General features: G+C 39.2%; 1 protein-coding gene across 5 annotated transcripts in view; it reads right to left on the reverse strand.

Annotated features, from left to right (window-relative positions):
• Nucleotides 1-951: 951 nt before the first annotated feature.
• ACYP2 (acylphosphatase 2) overlaps nucleotides 952-18,672 on the reverse strand; it is a 179,021-nt gene continuing 161,300 nt past the window's right edge. For 2 of the 5 annotated variants that reach the window (XM_061155442.1, XM_061155439.1), the window contains 2 exons: nucleotides 4,479-4,560; nucleotides 1,438-1,572 (listed from right to left, as the gene is read on the reverse strand). In XM_061155442.1, coding sequence (XP_061011425.1) covers nucleotides 4,494-4,560 — 67 coding nt within the window. In that variant the 3' untranslated portion in view covers nucleotides 1,438-1,572; nucleotides 4,479-4,493. Of the gene's footprint in view, nucleotides 1,573-4,478; nucleotides 4,599-18,672 lie in introns of all 5 variants that reach the window. The other 3 variants (XM_061155438.1, XM_061155437.1, XM_061155441.1) reach the window with 3 other exon arrangements.

Genomic DNA, 18,672 nt, shown 5'->3' on the forward strand with positions numbered 1-18,672 from the left:
CCTTTTCCACTTGCTTTAATTCCATGTAAATTGGTTTAATGGATTCCATTGTTACAAAAATTTGGAAATCACTGAAGGGATATGTGAATATGTGTGTTAATCGCTCAGTCGCATCAGACTCTGTGACCGCATGGGCTGTAGCCCGTCAGGCTGCTCTGTCTATGGGATTCTCCAAGTAAGTATACTGGAGTGGGTAGCCATGCCCTTCTTCAGGAGATCTTCCTTACCCAGGGATTGAACCAGGTCTCCCGCACTGCAGGCAGATTCTTCACCATCTGAGCCGCTAGGGAAGCCCCTATGTAAGTATATATTGTACCTACATATATTTGAAATATATTTGAAATTCCCCAATATTTGAGTTAAAGGTCTCCATTTCTCCAGAGTATAGTTCTGTGGTGTAGAAATAACCCCCCCCCCCCAAAAATAAAACTTTCCCTTAAAATACTATGTCGCTTAATTATCATCTGTATGTTGAGAATCCCCAGACGACAGGCCAAATTTCGGGGCTGTGCTGTGCTGTGCTAAATCGCTTTAGTGGTGTCCAACTCTGTGTGACCCTATGGATTGTAGTCCACCAGGCTCCTCTGTCCATGGGACTCTCCAGGCAGTAATACTAAAGTGGGTTGCCATGCCCTCCCTCCTCCAGGGGATTTTCCCAACTCAGGGATCGAACCCACATTTCTTCAAGTCTCCTGCTTTGGCAGGTGGGTTCTTTACCACTAGTGCCACCTGGGAAGTCCCCAAATTTGGGGAACAGTGTGATTTATTTAGACTCTCAGTTCCTTTTCTGGTTCATAAGACATCCATTATGGGTTGTTGCAAATATAAACCTTGCTGCTTGCTATATACTACCATTGCCATTTCTTCACTCTGTTCACCATACAGAAGAATATGGTTCCTAGAAAGCATTAAGTAGCTCCAATAGAAGTACTGAATCACGTTCTTGTTCAATCAGTTTAAAGTTAACTCTTTATTGATTTTAAGGCTATGCTGATCATCATAGACATTTATATCAAACTACTGGTTATTTTGCTGTTGTTAAACAAAGTATTCAACTTTAACAAGTTATTATTCAGAGGTTTTAGAACTCAATTCAGATAATACTCAAAAATAATTTTTAAGTGGTTAACTTATTATTTTATGTCCAGCCAAATAACATGTATGTCATAATATTCATTAGAATTAAAGATTCCATGAGACAAGTTTAAATAAAATATTCATATTAAAATATTTTGTAATGACATTTAAAATTTTAGAATGCTAAATTTGGCTTGTTAAAAACATTGTTGAGTAAAACTATTTCACTGTCAACCATTTTTAGTAATGTAATGTTGCAGCTTTCAGAACAGAAAGTTTCTTTTTTTACCCTATTCTGCTACTGTCACTAGTATGCAGACTTAAGAATACAGTCTATTCTATTGTATAGTATAAGCATTACAATTTTAATTTCTCTCCTATTAGTATCGAATACTAAAATTAGAGTATTCAAGTTTAGAGATGGTTTTTTCATTGGAAAAGTTCGTGCGGTCAATGCGAGAACTAGGACTTCCAATCTTGCTCAGCCAGGACTTCCTACAAAAAATAAATAAATAAAAATTAGCATTTTAGTGTATATGGACTAGCTGAAATGATCCCACAATGAGTAACAATGGGAGTTTATGTTTAATAAGCAACTTTTGCATGTAATATGAAAGATATACATGACATCTCTCTCTCAAAGTTGTTCAGTCATGTCTGACTGTTTGTGACCCCCATGGACCATAGTGTAGCCTGCTTGGCTCCTTTGTCCTTGGAATTCTTCTAGTAAGAATGCTGGACTGGGTAGCCATCCCTCCTCCATGGGATCTTCCCAACCCCGGGATGGAACCTGAGTCTCTCACATATACATATATATATGTATAATTATATACACAATATAAATTTTGTATCAAAATATCATAGAGTTTAACATATAATCAAATGTGAGCAAAGAAGAGCTAATGACCAATTAAGCATAGTCAACTCCTGATGATTTCATTGTGGAGTAATTTCCCTCCTTTTAAAATATCCAAAGTCATTATTACTTAGCTCTTATATGCAACAACATAAAAATATATTTTATAAAGAATAAAACAATTCACTATGGATTTTTCTTATTAGCCAGCAAATGGTAGATTATATATGCAGGATGAGAGAGAGAGAATAAAAAAATGAATGTGATTTTTCTGTAAATATTTGAACAAAATTAGACAAACATCTTATCTATTCAAAAGCCATTTCATATCACATATTAGCAGAGTAACTGCATTAAAGGGACAATGTTCTGAAATTTTCTTTGCTTATATAGTACAATATTTTTTCTTAATTTAGTAGTGATATTGTTTGTCTAATATATACATTTGGGTACTTACCTGAGATGCTTCATATAAAATAAGATTACTGTAATATTGCTGACACCTTAGATATTTTAAGGATATTCAAGAATCTTTCTACCTATTAATAATTAGTTGGGATGAAAATTAAGTGGGAGTACAGGTTAATAATAAGCATTTTTGTACAGTTGATAGCTGTTATCCCAGTTGTTGTAGAAACACTAAGTTTCCTCATATCCCCAAAGGTCTTTGAGGTTGTGAAACTAGTGGTGTCTATAGCTATGGAGTATCGTATGTAACAACCTCAATAACCTTGAATTAAAAATATTTTCTAAGCTACAGTTGTCTGATTAGCTGAGAATTACTCTTAACAGGCTGGAGAGGAATTCCAGTGATTCAAATTGCCCTATGCTATTTACTTATTTTTATCTTTTTGGCTGTACTGGGTCTTCATTGCTGCACGGGTTTTGTTTCCAGTTGCAGTGAAAGGGGGCTACTCTCTAGTTGCAGTGCGCCTGCCTCTCACTGCAGTGGCTCCTCTTGGTGCAGAGCCTGGGCTCTAGGATGTGTGGGCTTCAGTAGTTGTGGCTCTAGGGCACAGGTTCAGTAGCGGGAGCACACAAGCTTAGTTGCTCCGCAGCATGTGGGATCTTCCTGGACTGGGGATTGAACCTGTGTCTCCTGCCTTGGCAGGTGGATTCTTTACCACTGAGCCACCGGGGAAGCTTGCTGTTTCGCTACTTAATTCTTCAGTTACTACTGGAGTATAGTTGATTCACAATATTAGTTTCAGGTGTACAACACAGTGATTCAATATTTTTATAGACTAAACTCCATTTAAAGTTATTATAAAATATTGGCTATGATCCCTGTACTGTAGATTAAATCCTTGTATCTTATTTATTTTACAAATAGCAGTTTGTTGTAACCCTCTTTTTGGTTCTTACTGTGACAGTTTTTCTGGGTAAGGAGAATGTTTACATCGTTTTCAGAAGGTAAGCCATCAGCATAGTAACACATTTTCTTTCCTTCAACTCATTTAGTTGAAATCTTAAAAATCAAAACTGCATGTGTTGAAAAATAAAGTTTAGTTATTATGAAAAGGGCTGATGGCTTCAATTTTACCAAATTTCCTTGAAACCCTCTAGAAAAGAAAGGGTAGTAATAATAAAAAGCTAACATTAATGAAGCACTGCCTGTTTGCTCAGCACTGTGTTGAATTCCTTAGTTTCCTTTAACCCACATAGTAACTCTATAAGCTGTAGTTCATTTTCCCTATTAAGTCATTGATAAGGAAAGAGACACAGAAGAGTTAAGTAACTTGCTCAGAGTAGGAGCCATGTTAGTGTTGACAAGGGATCAGATTCTGGATATATTGATTGTGAAGGTACAGTCAATAGATTTGCTGACACATGGACTGAAGGATGACACTTGGGTTATTGGTTTGAAAAACTACTAGAATAGGATTGTCATGTACTGAAATGGAGAGACTGTGAGAAGGGCAGATTTGAGGGAAAGATGAGAAGTTCAGTTTTAGAATGTTAAATCTGAGATGTCTATTAAACATCTGAATAAGATGCTGAGTAGGCAGCTGGACCCTAAATCTGGCTGCAGAGATAAAATTTGGAATTTGTCTGCAGATAGACAGCACTGAAAGCCATCAGAATGAATAAGATCACCAAGACAAGGAATGTAGATAGAAAAAGAAAGAGGCCCACAAACTATGCCATAGGGCAGCCCAATGTTAAGAGCTCAAGAAGTAGAAGAACCAGCAGAGGAAAACAAAGCATCCAGTGAGGCAGGAGAAAAACCGGGAGAGCCAGTGTGTCCTGGGAGTCAAATGAAGCCCTCAGGGAACAGGGAGAGATCAACCTGGGCAATGATTCTGGCAGGTTAAGTAAGGTGAGAACTGAGAGTTGACTGTTGTGTTTAGCAACATGCAGGTCACTGATGACCTTGACGAGAACAGTTTTGGTGGAGTGAAAGCCATATTTGAAAGGACTCAAGAGAGAATGAGAGAGGAACTGGAACCAGCATGTGTGTGTGTATGAGAGAGAAAGAAGTGGAGGGGCCCTCTATGCCATGGCTCCACACATGCCGTCCATGTTGCCCTACTTGCCTACTCACCTAGGAGTGCTCCAGTCATCTGTTTCTTGGAAAGATGTGTTCTTCATGTGCTGCTCTTGCCCTTGATAGGGGTGGCTCAGATCTGTAAATGGCAGAGGTGTTTTTCTAGCCAAAAAATAACTAGTCACAAATTTTTATCTAATTAGTGAGGATGAGATTGGGATGTCATAGTTTTCCAATCCCCCTTAATGTGAAAAGGAACCACATAATCCAACAGTACCCATTAATTCATTTCAGTAAATAACACTGCATGAAAGGTATATTCTAGATACTGGTATGCATACATAGATATTTAAAATGGGGTTCTTTCCTCAACCTAACCTTACATCTAAAGCAATTAGAGGAATAAGAACAAACCAAACCCAAAGTTAATAGAAGGAAAGAAAACATAAAGATCAGAGCAGAAATAAGTGAAATAGAGACAAAACAACAGAAAAGATCAGTGAAGCTAAAAGCTGGTTCTTTGGAGAAAAAAAACAACCCAATAAAAAAAAAAATGCTCAGAAGACCTAAATTTTCTCCAAAGACAGACAGATGGCCAAGAGGCATATGAAAAGATGTTCAACATTTCTAGTTATTAGAGAAAGGCAAATCAAAATTACAATGAGATATTATCTTATACCAGTCAGAATGGCCATCATCAAAATGTCTACAAACAATAAATGCTGGAGAGGGTATAAAGAAATGGGAACCCTCCCGCACTATCGGTGGGAATGTAAATTGGTACAGCCTCTATGGAGAACAGTATGGAGGTTCCTTAAAAAAGTAAAAATAGAGCTACCATGCTGTGCTTAGTCACTCAGTCATGTCCGACTCTGTGTGACCCTATGGACTGTAGCCCACCAGGCTCCTCTGTCCATGGGATTCTCCAGGCAAGAATACTGGAGTGGGTTGCCACGCCCTCCCCCAGAGGATGTTCCCAACCCAGGGACTGAACCCACATCTTCCACACTGTGGGTGGATTCTTTACCATCTGAGCTTCCAGGGAAGCTGTATGACACATCAGTCCCACTCTTGGGCATACATCCAGAGGAAACAGTGATTTGAAAGGATATACGCACCCGTGTTCAGCACACTGTTGTCTACAACAGCCAGGACACGGAAGCAGCCCTGTGTCCACCGACAGATGAGTGGTTTACATTGTCGCGTGTGTGCACCCTCCACACGTGGTCGTGCTTCTGTACTTCACAGTACTTTTGCTGTGCCAAACGAGGAGCTTCCTAAGGAAGCCCTGATGGAAGTGGAAGCCCAGAGAAAGGACAGAGAGCGGCACAAGGAAGAAGTAACTGAAGAATCAAAGAGACTGAGGATGCAGTCCACTGCTGTCATGTCATCCATGGCAGGAAAAGAAGAGCTACTACCCAGACATCACTGGTTGTTTCTTCAAGAGGACATATAGAATTGAATCCAGCAAGGAACCTGAACCTGTGCCATCATCATCAGGCGTGAGTGACATTGCAGCTTGCCCTCCATCTGCTATTGATGACGACTCTTCAGCTCTACCGTCTCCCACCTTCTCCCTCTCCTCCAATTAATAACTCTTCTTGCCTGTTCACTTGATGCCAGCCCCTGGATGCCAGCTGTTGTACCATATTACTGTACTTTTCAAGGTGCTGTACTGTTAAGATTAAAAAAAATTTTTGTGTTTGTTTTATATGTATTATTTGTGTGAAAATTATTATAAACCCATTACAGTACAGTACCATATAGCCGATTGTGTTAGTTGGGTACCTAGGCTGTCTTTGTTGAACTTTCGAACAAATTGGACTTACAAATGCACTCTTGGAATGGAACTCACTCGTAGGTAGGGGAAAGTGAAAGTCCCTCAGTTGCGTCCAACTCTTGTGACCCCATGGACTGGAGAGTCCATGCAGTTCTCCAGGCCAGAATACTGGAGTGGGCAGCCATTCCCTTCTCTAGGTCTCCCACATTGCAGGTGGATTCTTTGCCAGTTGAGCCACCAGGAAGCCCAGGTAGGGGACCTACTGTAACACTATTTCCAGCAACATAGATGGGCCTAGAGATTGTTATTCTGAGTGAAAGACAGATACCATCTGATACTGCTTACATGTGGAATCTAAAAAAAGAAAAAAGATACAAATGAACTTATTTACAAAACAGAAACAGACTCACAGACCTATAGAGTGATTTATGATTACCAAAGGGGGAATGTTGGAGGGAGGGATAAATAAGGAGTTTGGGACTGACATATAAACACTGCTATATTTAAAATAGATAACCAACAAGGATTTATTGTATAGCACAAGGAACTCTGCTCAGTATTCTGTAATAACCTAAATGGGGAAAGAATTTGAAAAACAATAGATACATTCACATGTATAACTGAATCACTTTGCTATATACCTGAAACTAACATTGTTAATCAACTATAGTCCAATATAAGATGAAAAATAATTTTTAAAAGTTATATGTATTAAAATTATTCAATATTAACTTTATTTTTCATGAATATTTATGAATAAAGGTGAAGTACTGAAAATGAATAAAGCAAGAGAAGTCAATAATTGAGTAATTTTTATTTATTTCTCACAAAGAACTGGGTGATTTGACCTCCCTTTTCAAAGATGAAATCAAATCATGCATAGAAACAAATGAAAATGAAAACACAACAACCCAAAACCTATGGGACACTGTAAAAGCGGTGCTAAGGGGAAGGTTCATAGCATTACAGGCTTACCTCAAGAAACAAGAAAAAGTCAAATAAATAACCTAACTCTACACCTAAAGCAAATACAGAAGAAAGAAATGAAGAACCCCAGGGTTAGTAGAAGGAAAGAAATCTTAAAAATTAGGGCAGAAATAAATGCAAAAGAAACTAAAGAGACCTTAGCAAAAATAAACAAAATTGACAAACCGTTAGCAAGACTCATTAAGAAACAAAGGGAGAAGAACCAAATTAACAAAATTAGAAATGAAAATGGAGAGATCACGACAGACAACACTGAAATACAAAGGATCATAAGAGACTACTACCAGCAGCTCTATGCCAATAAAATGGACAACTTGGAAGAAATGGACAAATTCTTAGAAAAGTATAACTTTCCAAAACTGAACCAGGAAGAAATAGAAGATCTTAACAGACCCATCACAAGCAAGGAAATCGAAACTGTAATCAGAAATCTTCCAGGAAACAAAAGCCCAGGACCAGATGGCTTCACAGCTGAATTCTACCAAAAATTTAGAGAAGAGCTAACACCTATCTTACTCAAACTCTTCCAGAAAATTGCAGAAGAAGGTAAACTTCCAAACTCATTCTATGAGGCCACCATCACCCTAATTCCAAAACAGACAAAGATGCCACAAAAAAAGAAAACTACAGGCCAATATCACTGATGAAGATAGATGCAAAAATCCTTAACAAAATTCTAGCAAACAGAATCCAACAACATATTAAAAAAACATATATCATGACCAAGTGGGCTTTATCCCAGGAATGCAAGGATTCTTTAATATCTGCAAATCAATCAATGTAATACACCACATTAACAAATTGAAAGATAAAAAACATATGATTATCTCAATAGATGCCAAAAAAGCCTTTGACAAAATTCAACATCCTTTTATGATTAAAACTCTCCAGAAAGCAGGAATAGAAGGAACATACCTCAACATAATAAAAGCTATATATGACAAACCCACAGCAAGCATTACCCTCAATGGTGAAAAATTGAAAGCATTTCCCCTGAAATCAGGTACAAGACAAGGGTGCCCACTCTCACCACTACTCTTCAACATAGTTTTGGAAGTGTTGGCCAGAGCAATCAGAGCAGAAAAAGAAGTAAAAGGAATCCAGATAGGAAAAGAAGAAGTGAAATTCTCGCTGTTTGCAAATGACATGATCCTCTACATAGAAAACCCTAAAGACTCTACCAGAAAATTACTAGAGCTTATCAACGAATATAGTAAAGTTGCAGGATATAAAATTAACACACAGAAATCCCTTGCATTCCTATACACTAACAAGAAAACAGAAAGAGAAATTAAGGAAACAATACCATTCACCATTGCAACAAAAAGAATAAAATACTTAGGAGTATATCTACCTAAAGAAACAAAAGACCTATACATAGAAAACTATAAAACACTGATGAAAGAAATCAAAGAGGACACAAACAGATGGAGAAACATACCGTGTTCATGGATTGGAAGAATCAATATTGTCAAAATGGCTATTCTACCCAAAGCAATCTATAGATTCAATGCAATCCCTATCAAGCTACCAATGGTATTTTTCACAGAACTAGACCAAAGAATTTCACAATTTGTATGGAAATACAAAAAACCTCGAATAGCCAAAGTAATCTTGAGAAAGAAGAATGGAACTGGAGGAATCAACCTGCCTGACTTCAGACTCTACTACAAAGCCACATTCATCAAGACAGTATGGTACTGGCACAAAGACAAAAATAGAGATCAAAGGAACAAAATAGAAAGCCCAGAGATAAATCCACAAACCTATGGACACCTTATCTTTGACGAAGGAGGCAAGAATATACAGTGGAAAAAAGACAACCTCTTTAACAAGTGGTGCTGGGAAAACTGGTCAACCACTTGTAAAAGAATGAAACTAGAACACTTTCTAACACTATACACAAAAATAAACTCAAAATGGATTAAAGATCTAAATGTAAGACCAGAAACTATAAAACTCCTAGAGGAGAACATAGGCAAAACACTCTCCGACATAAATCACAGCAGGATCCTCTATGACCCACCTCCCAGAATATTGGAAATAAAAGCAAAACTAAACAAATGGGACCTAATGAAACTTAAAAGCTTTTGCACTACAAAGGAAACTATAAGTAAGGTGAAAAGACAGCCCTCAGATTGGGAGAAAATAATAGCAAATGAAGCAAGAGACAAAGGATTAATCTCAAAAATATACAAGCAACTCCTGCAGCTCAATTCCAGAAAAATAAATGACCCAATCAAAAAATGGGCCAAAGAACTAAACAGACATTTCTCCAAAGAAGACATACAGATGGCTAACAAACACATGAAAAGATGCTCAACATCACTCATTATCAGGGAAATGCAAATCAAAACCACAATGAGGTACCATTACATGCCAGTCAGGATGGCTGCTATCCAAAAGTCTCCAAGCAATAAATGCTGGAGAGGGTGTGGAGAAAAGGGAACCCTCTTACACTGTTGGTGGGAATGCAAACTAGTATAGCCGCTATGGAGAACAGTGTGGAGATTTCTTAAAAAACTGGAATTAGAACTACCATATGACCCAGCAATCCCACTTCTGGGCATACACACCGAGGAAACCAGATCTGAAAGAGACACGTGCACCCCAATGTTCATCGCAGCACTGTTTATAATAGCCAGGACATGGAAGCAACCTAGATGCCCATCAGCAGACAAATGGATAAGGAAGCTGTGGTACATATACACCATGGAATATTACTCAGCCATTAAAAAGAATTCATTTGAATCAGTTCTAATGAGATGGATGAAACTGGAGCCCATTATACAGAGTGAAGTAAGCCAGAAAGATAAAGACCAATACAGTATACTAATGCATATATATGGAATTTAGAAAGATGGTAACGATAACCCTATATGCAAAACAGAAAAAGAGACACAGATGTACAGAACAGACCTTTGGACTCTGTGGGAGAAGGCAAGGGTGGGATGTTTAGAGAGAACAGCATTGAAAATGTATATTATCTAGGGTGAAACAAATCACCAGCCCAGGCTGGATGCATGAGACAAGTGCTTGGGCCTGGTGCACTGGGAAGACCCAGAGGAACTGGGTGGAGATGGAGGGGGGAGGGGGGATCGGGATGGGGAATACATGTAAATCCATGGCTGATTCATGTCAATGTATGACAAAAACCACTACAATACCGTAAAATAATTAGCCTCTAACTAATAAAAATAAATGGAAAAAAAAAGAAAAATAATTTTTAAAAGTTATATGTATTAAAATTATTCAATATTAACTTTATTTTTCATGAATATTTACAAATAAAGGTGAAGTACTGAAAATGAATAAAGCAAGAGAAGTCAATAATTGAGTAACTTTTATTTATTTCTCAGAAAGAACTGGGTGATTTGACCTCCCTTTTCAAAGATGCAATCTGCTGATCAGTTTTTCTCAACTCAGGTCTCCCACATTGCAGGCAGACTCTTTACTCTCTGAGCCACCAGGGAATCCCCCCAAATCTTCATGATACAGTGTTATCTATAATGACTCTTTGCAACCCCGTGGACCCATGGAATTCTCTAAGCCAGAATACTGGAGTGGGTAGGCTTTCCCTTCTCCAGGGGATCTTCCCAATCCAGGAATCGAACCTGAGTCTCCTGCACTGCAGGCAAATTCTTTGCCAACTAAACTGTCAGGGAAGCTCTTATTTCTCATAAAGCAAGACAAAAAAGAAATCTTTGTAGACTGCTTTTAAAAACACTTGGAAATCAATTATAGTAAATTAAACCAAATTATGCCTTTTTAAAAATACATTCTCTTGACTGATGCTCTTGCATTACTTTGAAAAATTATTAAACTTCAAGAGTCCTGTATAAAAAAATAACTGTTTTGTCTACTTTTGTTCAAGTGTTTATGTTCCTCATTAAAATTTTGTTTGCTTCAATTCATGTCCTGTTTATTTCTTGGTAAGTTTATACTTAGATATGTACTTTTTTTGCTGTTTTGAACAAGATGCTTTTTAATTATCATATTTTTAAACTGACACATAGAGAAACTAGTGATCTCTCATGTTGTAATCAGATACCTTACCGAACTTCCTTGGTGATATAATAGTTTTTTCCTTTTTTTTGGAATGCCTAGATTAACCACCCCATGTATTTTTAAATTCATTCTGTCAATTTTTAACACATTGACAGGATAATTTAAAATTGCTCTTTATTTTAGTCTCTCTAGCCACATTTCAGTGGCTCAGATGGTAAAGAATCCACCTGCAATGCAGGAGGCACAGATTTGATCCCTGGGTCAGGAAGATCCCCTGGAGAAGGGAATGGCAGCCCACTCCAGTATTCTTGCCTGGAGAATTCCACGGACAGAGTGGCCTGGTGGGCTATAGCCCATGGGGTCGTAAAGAGTTGGACACAACTGAGCAACTCACACTTTCACTTTTTTTTTAGCCATATTTTGGCTTACATGCCCTTCAGAGAATTGCTACAGAGAAAAACTGAATCACGAACAATGCACCCAGCCAAGAGGCCAGCAAGATCATAATACACTAATACATGCTCTAACTACAGCATATTTTACCTATTAGTTTTGTAGACTCCATAAATACTGAATGGGTGGTTAGATGGATGGGTGAGTTATACTTGCTTGAAAGAGATTGAAGTCTATTATTTCTGCTGTAAATCTGAGTTGGTTTTGTGTGCATCTATCTTTCAGGTATTTTTGTTTAAGCAACATGATCCACTGGCAGGCTTTAAAAACAAAAGAAAGGATGTAAACTGGAAAATTCTATTGACAAAAGTCATGTTACTTGAAAACCATGTTCTCTCTTCACTGTAATACCAGTAAGTGCCTTATGTAGAGATTTTGAAAATGAAACTTATTTTTGTGAAGTTTAATTCTCTTCCCCAAATCATGGTGTCTTTAACAATTATGAGGAAATAATAGAAGGAATTTTATTATGGATACACTTTCTTACGTGGTTGATGAGAACCATACACAGTTGTGAAAACAATTTTTTATGAAATAGCAAAGGACAATGATCTTGTCCATATTACATTTAAGTGTTCTGCAGGCCACCTTTGCATTAAAAAGAAATTAATAAAACACAATGCTAAAAAAAAAAAAAAACAAAAAAAAAACACAATGCTGATAAATATTAAATGACCAAGGAAAAATCTATTCGTTTAATAAATTAAGTATGCTGTGTTTTTCTGTTCCTGTTCAGAGAGTCGCCAACTCTCAGTCCCCTCCAGGTTTCCACAGCCTTGTCTCTAATTCATGGGTGCAGATGGCACACACTCAGCCATCAAGTACAGTAAGTGCCACATATTTATGGCCTTGGCAGCCAGCAAAGAGGCCAGCTGTGGCCTTCTAAAATGCACTTAGGTGTCTGCCCTCCCAGAGACCTTTCTTTGATGGTATCTAAAAAGGGCCCCACCCCCATGCTGTTGTGAGCATCATGGGAATTAGCACATTCTATAATTGCTATGTTTATATGATTGTTTATGTATTCACTACCTGCCTCCTCCACATTAGAATGCAAGTTCTAGGAAGAGAGGGTCCCCACCCTCTAGCAGGATTCCCAATGATAGTGGGCCCTCAATATGTATTTACTGAATGAATTGAGCCTCTGTCACCTTTCTGCCCTCCCCAGGTCTGCACCTTCCATGCATGAGAGGAAGGGGCATTCCTAGGGTCTGTGCACACCACACACAGAAAGGAACCCTGAGCATGACCTGTTAACGCTTTGATTTTTACCTCAAACAAAACAAAACCCTCGTGCATTTTTTTAAAAACTCTTTGAAAGGTAAAGACATAGTTGCTTTTATTACAGAAAGTGAGTAAATATTTTGTCTGTGGCCGTCCCCTATGAAATAACTCAAGTAATGACAATATTCAGTCTCTTAAAGGAAGTTAGAGGCCTATGGATCTGATCTAATAACCTGAATATAAGCCTGTGAACAAAGTTTATTCGTGCAATCTGTCCATGTATTTTTGCCAGTCCCTAAATTTTACTGTATTTCTTGTGACTGTGAGTTTACTCACAATATAAATAAACATAGTCACTGAACTTCACTCAGAGTTCAGTGAACTCACTGAACTCTGAGTGAAGTCAGTTACTATTTGAACCCCACAGGAGGGCCAAGTCCATCCTGCAAACCCAGTCACATGACATGCCACCACATTAGTCAGAGTCAGCGCATAGTTGGTTGTATATGCTCATACATACTGTGATTATCCTTAGACAGTTTTCTTTATATCCCAAGTATGTACAGACACCTACTATTTATGTGCTGTATTAATTTTAAAATTTTATGCTTTAAAAAAAAAAAAAAAAAAAGAATCCTCCCAATATAATCTTGCTCCAAAGCTTAATGCTTATAGCAGGAGTGAAGTGCTTCTCTGAACAAAGGAACAGTTGAGGTGGGGGTGGGGGGTGCAGAACCCCGCCCCTCACCCCAGGCCCTTTTTCCACCAACTGCACCTCAGGCACCGCTGGGAAATCCTAAGGGCTCTGAAGAGCACCGTCTGAAAACTTCCCTATTAACCTATCACTGAGCAAGGATACAGAAGCATGGCAGGAGGGAGACTCCATCACAGCTAGAGGTGGAAATCAACATAGGACCATCTGTTCTGCAACTCAAGTCAGTTAGTGTTTCCTGCAAAACCATAGTAAGCTTCTGGGGTGGTGGGGAAAAAAATCCCATCTAACTAATATCCTGCTCTGAAACGAAGAGGTGAAATGATCAATAAAGCATTAGAAAGCCAATACTATTAATAATTCATAGCAGTTCTATTTCCTAGGACTAAAGTGGGGCAGCATAATCCTTTCACATATCTCTGCAGCACCAGTATAAAATGTAGACCATAGCAAGAAAGCAGACAGTAGGAAAAGACAGCTAATGAATTAAAAGCTAACGTGATGCATGCTGGAAAATATTGAGTTGTCTGCTCATTTCAAGCTTTCAAACTAACATTAATAATGGAAGGGCAGCACAAAATATTTTTGCTATTCTCCTTATTTAGCAAGTTTCATTATCCAGTTACATGTGGACAAATAATATATTATCAATACAAGTATTTTGAAGGCATTTTGATATAATGTCTAGAGTTTCTGTTAGGTATTAGTGAATTTCTGTTAGAATTCAGTGATTATTAGGGGAATCCTAGGATATCCATAATTAAGCTGAAACCAGATTCTTCATCTTTAAAATAGGATAATGCTTCACTGTTTGTGAAAGGATTAAAGAGAATGTAAATAAATTGCCTAAGGCAATGTCTGACACCCAGCAGGCCCTTAAAAGCAGTTATTTTATCCTTCTCTGCCTTTGCTAAAGATGATAGACAGCCTGCTTGGCAAACTGTGAGCTTCCGAGGCACGCACTTCAGTGCAGCTCCACTAGTAAAAACTCTTGTTCTTGGTGGAGCTGCTTCTCAGCTGCAGTGGGAAATGGCATGTCACTCAACCTCCTCATTTTGGGGAGAGTCTGCAAGAACTACCCAACATGAGCTATGCCCAGGACACTGAGAACCAGCCAGCTGAATCAAGGGCCTAGATGCAGAGAAGGCAAAAGTGAAGGCATGACTGAAACCTGGTTTTTCTGCCACACCACAGTTTCCAGGTCCACAAAGTGACAGGTGTGCTCATCTGTTTCATGCAGTGGCAAGAAAATAATTGCTGGAGCACAGTGGTGATGAAGTGGACTTTAGGATCATTCTGCTTGGATGTGAATCCAGCTACCATTTCCAACTGGTCATCCTGGGTAGGTTTCTTAGACTCAGTGCTTCATCTGTGAAAAGGAGAGTGTGTAGCCTACCTCAGAAAATTGTTATGAAGGTTGAACAAGAGAATCTGTGTAAATCGTTTGAAAGACTATCTAGAGAATACTCTACCCTGGTGAGTCACTGGTAAAAAATCTACCTGCAGTGCGGGAGACATGGGTTTGATCCCTAGGTTGGGAAGATCGCCTGGAGGAGGAAATGGCAACCCATTCCAGTATTCTTACTTGGAAAATCCCATAGACAGCGAACCCTGGTGGGGCTATAGCCCATGGGGTCACAAAAGAGTCGGATATGACAGCAACTAAAGAACAAATGACAACAGAAGCACTTAATAATTTTTAGCTATTGTATCAGTCAGGTAATGAAACAGCAGGTAATGAAAACCACCCTAGCTAGTTTACATGGAGTTTAATATAGGGAATTAACTCCTTACAAAACCACTGAAGGGCTAGAAGAACAGATTTGAATGGGCCTGTTGGAGCAACTCCATAGAATTGGCTGCTAAAGTATAAGCTGTTAAAACTGTGATTCTCATGCAAGTACAATATGACGTGTCAAAGATTAATTAATGAGGGAACCTGGAAGATTCTGATTCAAAGGAGAGTTTAGACACACACATACAACCCACTCCAGTATTCTTTCCTGGGAAATCTCATGGACAGAGGAGTCTGGCAGGCTACAGTCTATAGGACCGCAAAGAGCTGGACACAACTGAGTGAGCATGCAGACACTAATGCTATTCAGTTAACAAGAACTTCATGAAACTCTACACTATGGGATACAAAGGATTAGAAATATATGTATATTTTTTCCTTGTCCTGTATGATAGCAACAGTTTTGTAAACTCCCTCTGATCTGGAGTTCTTCTCAACACTGGAACAGAATCCCAAGGAAAACAAACATTTACAGGCCAAGTGGAATGCAGAAGCAGATAGAGGACAGGTAGAAAGAGTTACCAAAGAAGAGGGAGGTAACCATGAAGTGTGGTGTTAGTGTTAGGGAACTGTTGACTGAAACCTCCTGCCTTGGCCAGGCACGATGGTAACCACTTGCATGAATTATCCCCTGGTAGGAGGTCCCAATAAGGAACATGGTGGTGGAGGAGGATGCCAGCCCATAATATATCCTACCAAATTCCCAGAATCCTTCACACTAGAACCCATCTTGGCTGAGATATATGGATGCCACCAGGAAGGACCCTGAGTCAGACCAGTATTGGGCCAAGCAAGATGACTGGCCAGAGACAACCTGCAATCTCCATTACCATAAATCCTAAGCTAGGTGACTGAGCAGGACTCCTGGCTTCCCTTACCATGTTGCTCTCTGCCCAGATGCCCCTTTCCAATAGTCTTTTGCTTTGTCAGCACATATATCTCCTTGGACAGTTCATTTCCAAGTGTTAGACAAGAGCCCACTCTTGGACCCTGAAATGTTTCCACCTCCTGCAACATTAGGAAAGCTAAGTATACAGAATGTTTTTAAGGAGAGAGATGTCAACTTCCAAATGCTCCTGAGACCCAAGTGAAAGATGAACTGAAGGATACCTTGGAGACCTCTCCAAGATCAGCTTCAGTTACGTGGTGGTGTAGAATCCTGATGAGAGTGGATTTAGGAGTGAGGGGGAAGTGAAGAAATGAAGATGGCAAGAACAGATCAGTCTCTAGAACTGTCAGATTATGGAGAAGAAGAGACACACAACAGCTTTACACAACGTTAAGGTTCTGTTCTTGGCAAGCCAAGCCTGCCTCTTCTCTGAAGTCAGTGCCTTCCGATATTTACAAGCATCTTGCCTCAGAACAATAGTCGAGGAGGAGTGCTTTAAGGACACACAGTCTAGGATGTTTTCTATTCCGGATGTGTTCAAATCTACTACATGGAGCCAAATTAGAAGGGAGTTGGCCAGACTCGCCTGTATCCACCGCCCCCCCTCCAACCCTGACCTCTCCACTCCCCCAAAATGCTCATAAGCAAATTGAGTTGTTGGGGAGATGCCATTGGCTGATAGGCTGATAGTTTAGAGCCAAACTGTGACCCACCCAGTGCAGAGCCCATTATTTCAGACATTTTTAAAAGCTTTGTTGCTGGCTCTGTTTTATGTCCCCACCCTTGTTTTTTATCCTTTCTCACTTGTAAATGTTACTCTCTTGTTACAGTTTTACATAGCCTTACAAATCACTTCGAGTTGTGTTGGGAACAAAGTGAAGTATTAATATAAACACACAAAGCTGTGAGGGTTGTGTTTTGTTTTTTTCTTTTTCTCCTTGATGCTGTTCCCTTGATTTTTATGAAGGAAATCATTGGAAGGGGGTGTGGAGATTTATCTACAGAGTTTTACTTTACAACTGACTTTACTAGATACGTTTTCCATTACAGTGAGACACACATCATTCTGAGGTCATAAAAACATGTATCTACAAGGCAGCCTTCTCTGCAGCTGCCCTCCTGACCCAGGCCTTGAAATCAGGACTGCGGGGGGCAGGGAGGGCGGAGGGGGGTCCGGAGCTGCAGTCCTTCACCTCCAGGGAAAGTGGTGCTGATGGAAATTAGAGAATGTCTGGTATTAGAATCAGAATGCAGTTTAATTAATTACTCTTTTGAACTGAGGGGCTTCCCTGGTGGCTCAGATGGTAAAAAATCTGCCTGCAATGTGAGAGACCCAGCTTCGATGCCTGGGTCAGGAAGATGCCCTCGAGTAGAAAATGGCAACATACTCCAGTGTGCTTGCCTGGAGAATCCCATGGACAGAGAATCCTGGTGGGCTATAGTTCATGGGGTCGCAAAGAGTCAGACACAACTGAGTGACTTAACACTCTACTTTCTTTTGAACTGAAAGTGACGTACATAGTAAGCAGCTGTCATATTTAGTTTTCCAAGTGATTTTTAGATGAGGCTATTCAAACTAGGCATGTAAATCCAAACTCAGAGTGGGATGTTTGCATTTGAATTAGCATTAAAAGTTTCTGAGGTCTCAGAAGTTATAACCATGAAGCTAAAGTCAGAAGATGGGTCCCGCTGTGAAAGAAAGCAGACTCCTTGACACTGGGTCTAGAAAGCACTATTTACTCTGGCGGTCAGCCAGGTGAGGACTCACGTTTGGGAGCCTCTTCTCTTCACACACTGTATCCTGCTACAGCTAAACTTACATCAAAGACAGTAGCTAGCTTCCTGTAGATGCCTATGAGGCATCATTACATTGGTGGAGATGCCAGTGGTCTTCAGTGGTCTAGGAAATTGATCTTAAAAGCTTTCTCTGAAATGATGGAGTTCAGGGGAACAAATGCATAATAACCAAATTCATAGATCAATTTATAAAAATGCAATACCATGTATTCATTTATATTGGGTGCTCTATTTGTCAAATATGTCATCTATACAAGAATTTTCCATTTGGGGAAGCACACTAAGGAGATAGAATTACAATAGATTGTTCTTTCTCCAGTTTAGGTGTATTTTGGCCTAGGAAACATATGATAAAACCTTCTTCCCTAGAAAACACTGAAATGGCAATATTGATCACCTTTTAAAGAACTCTGTACCACCGACTGCTTTTCACTTAATACCTCATTGCCTCACACAGGTTAATGAGACTGTGGTTTTCTTTACCGTTCTTTGTTCCCGAGGACACTCTCTCTTCACTCGGACTATACTGAAGCATATTCTAGTAAGTCCTTGTTTCTAGGGCAGAGACAAGAAAAACCTACCACTTACTGTACTGTGTTTACAAACCCC

The sequence above is a fragment of the Dama dama genome, chromosome 11, assembly GCF_033118175.1.
Source record: "Dama dama isolate Ldn47 chromosome 11, ASM3311817v1, whole genome shotgun sequence".
NCBI classification, from domain to species: domain Eukaryota; kingdom Metazoa; phylum Chordata; class Mammalia; order Artiodactyla; family Cervidae; genus Dama; species Dama dama.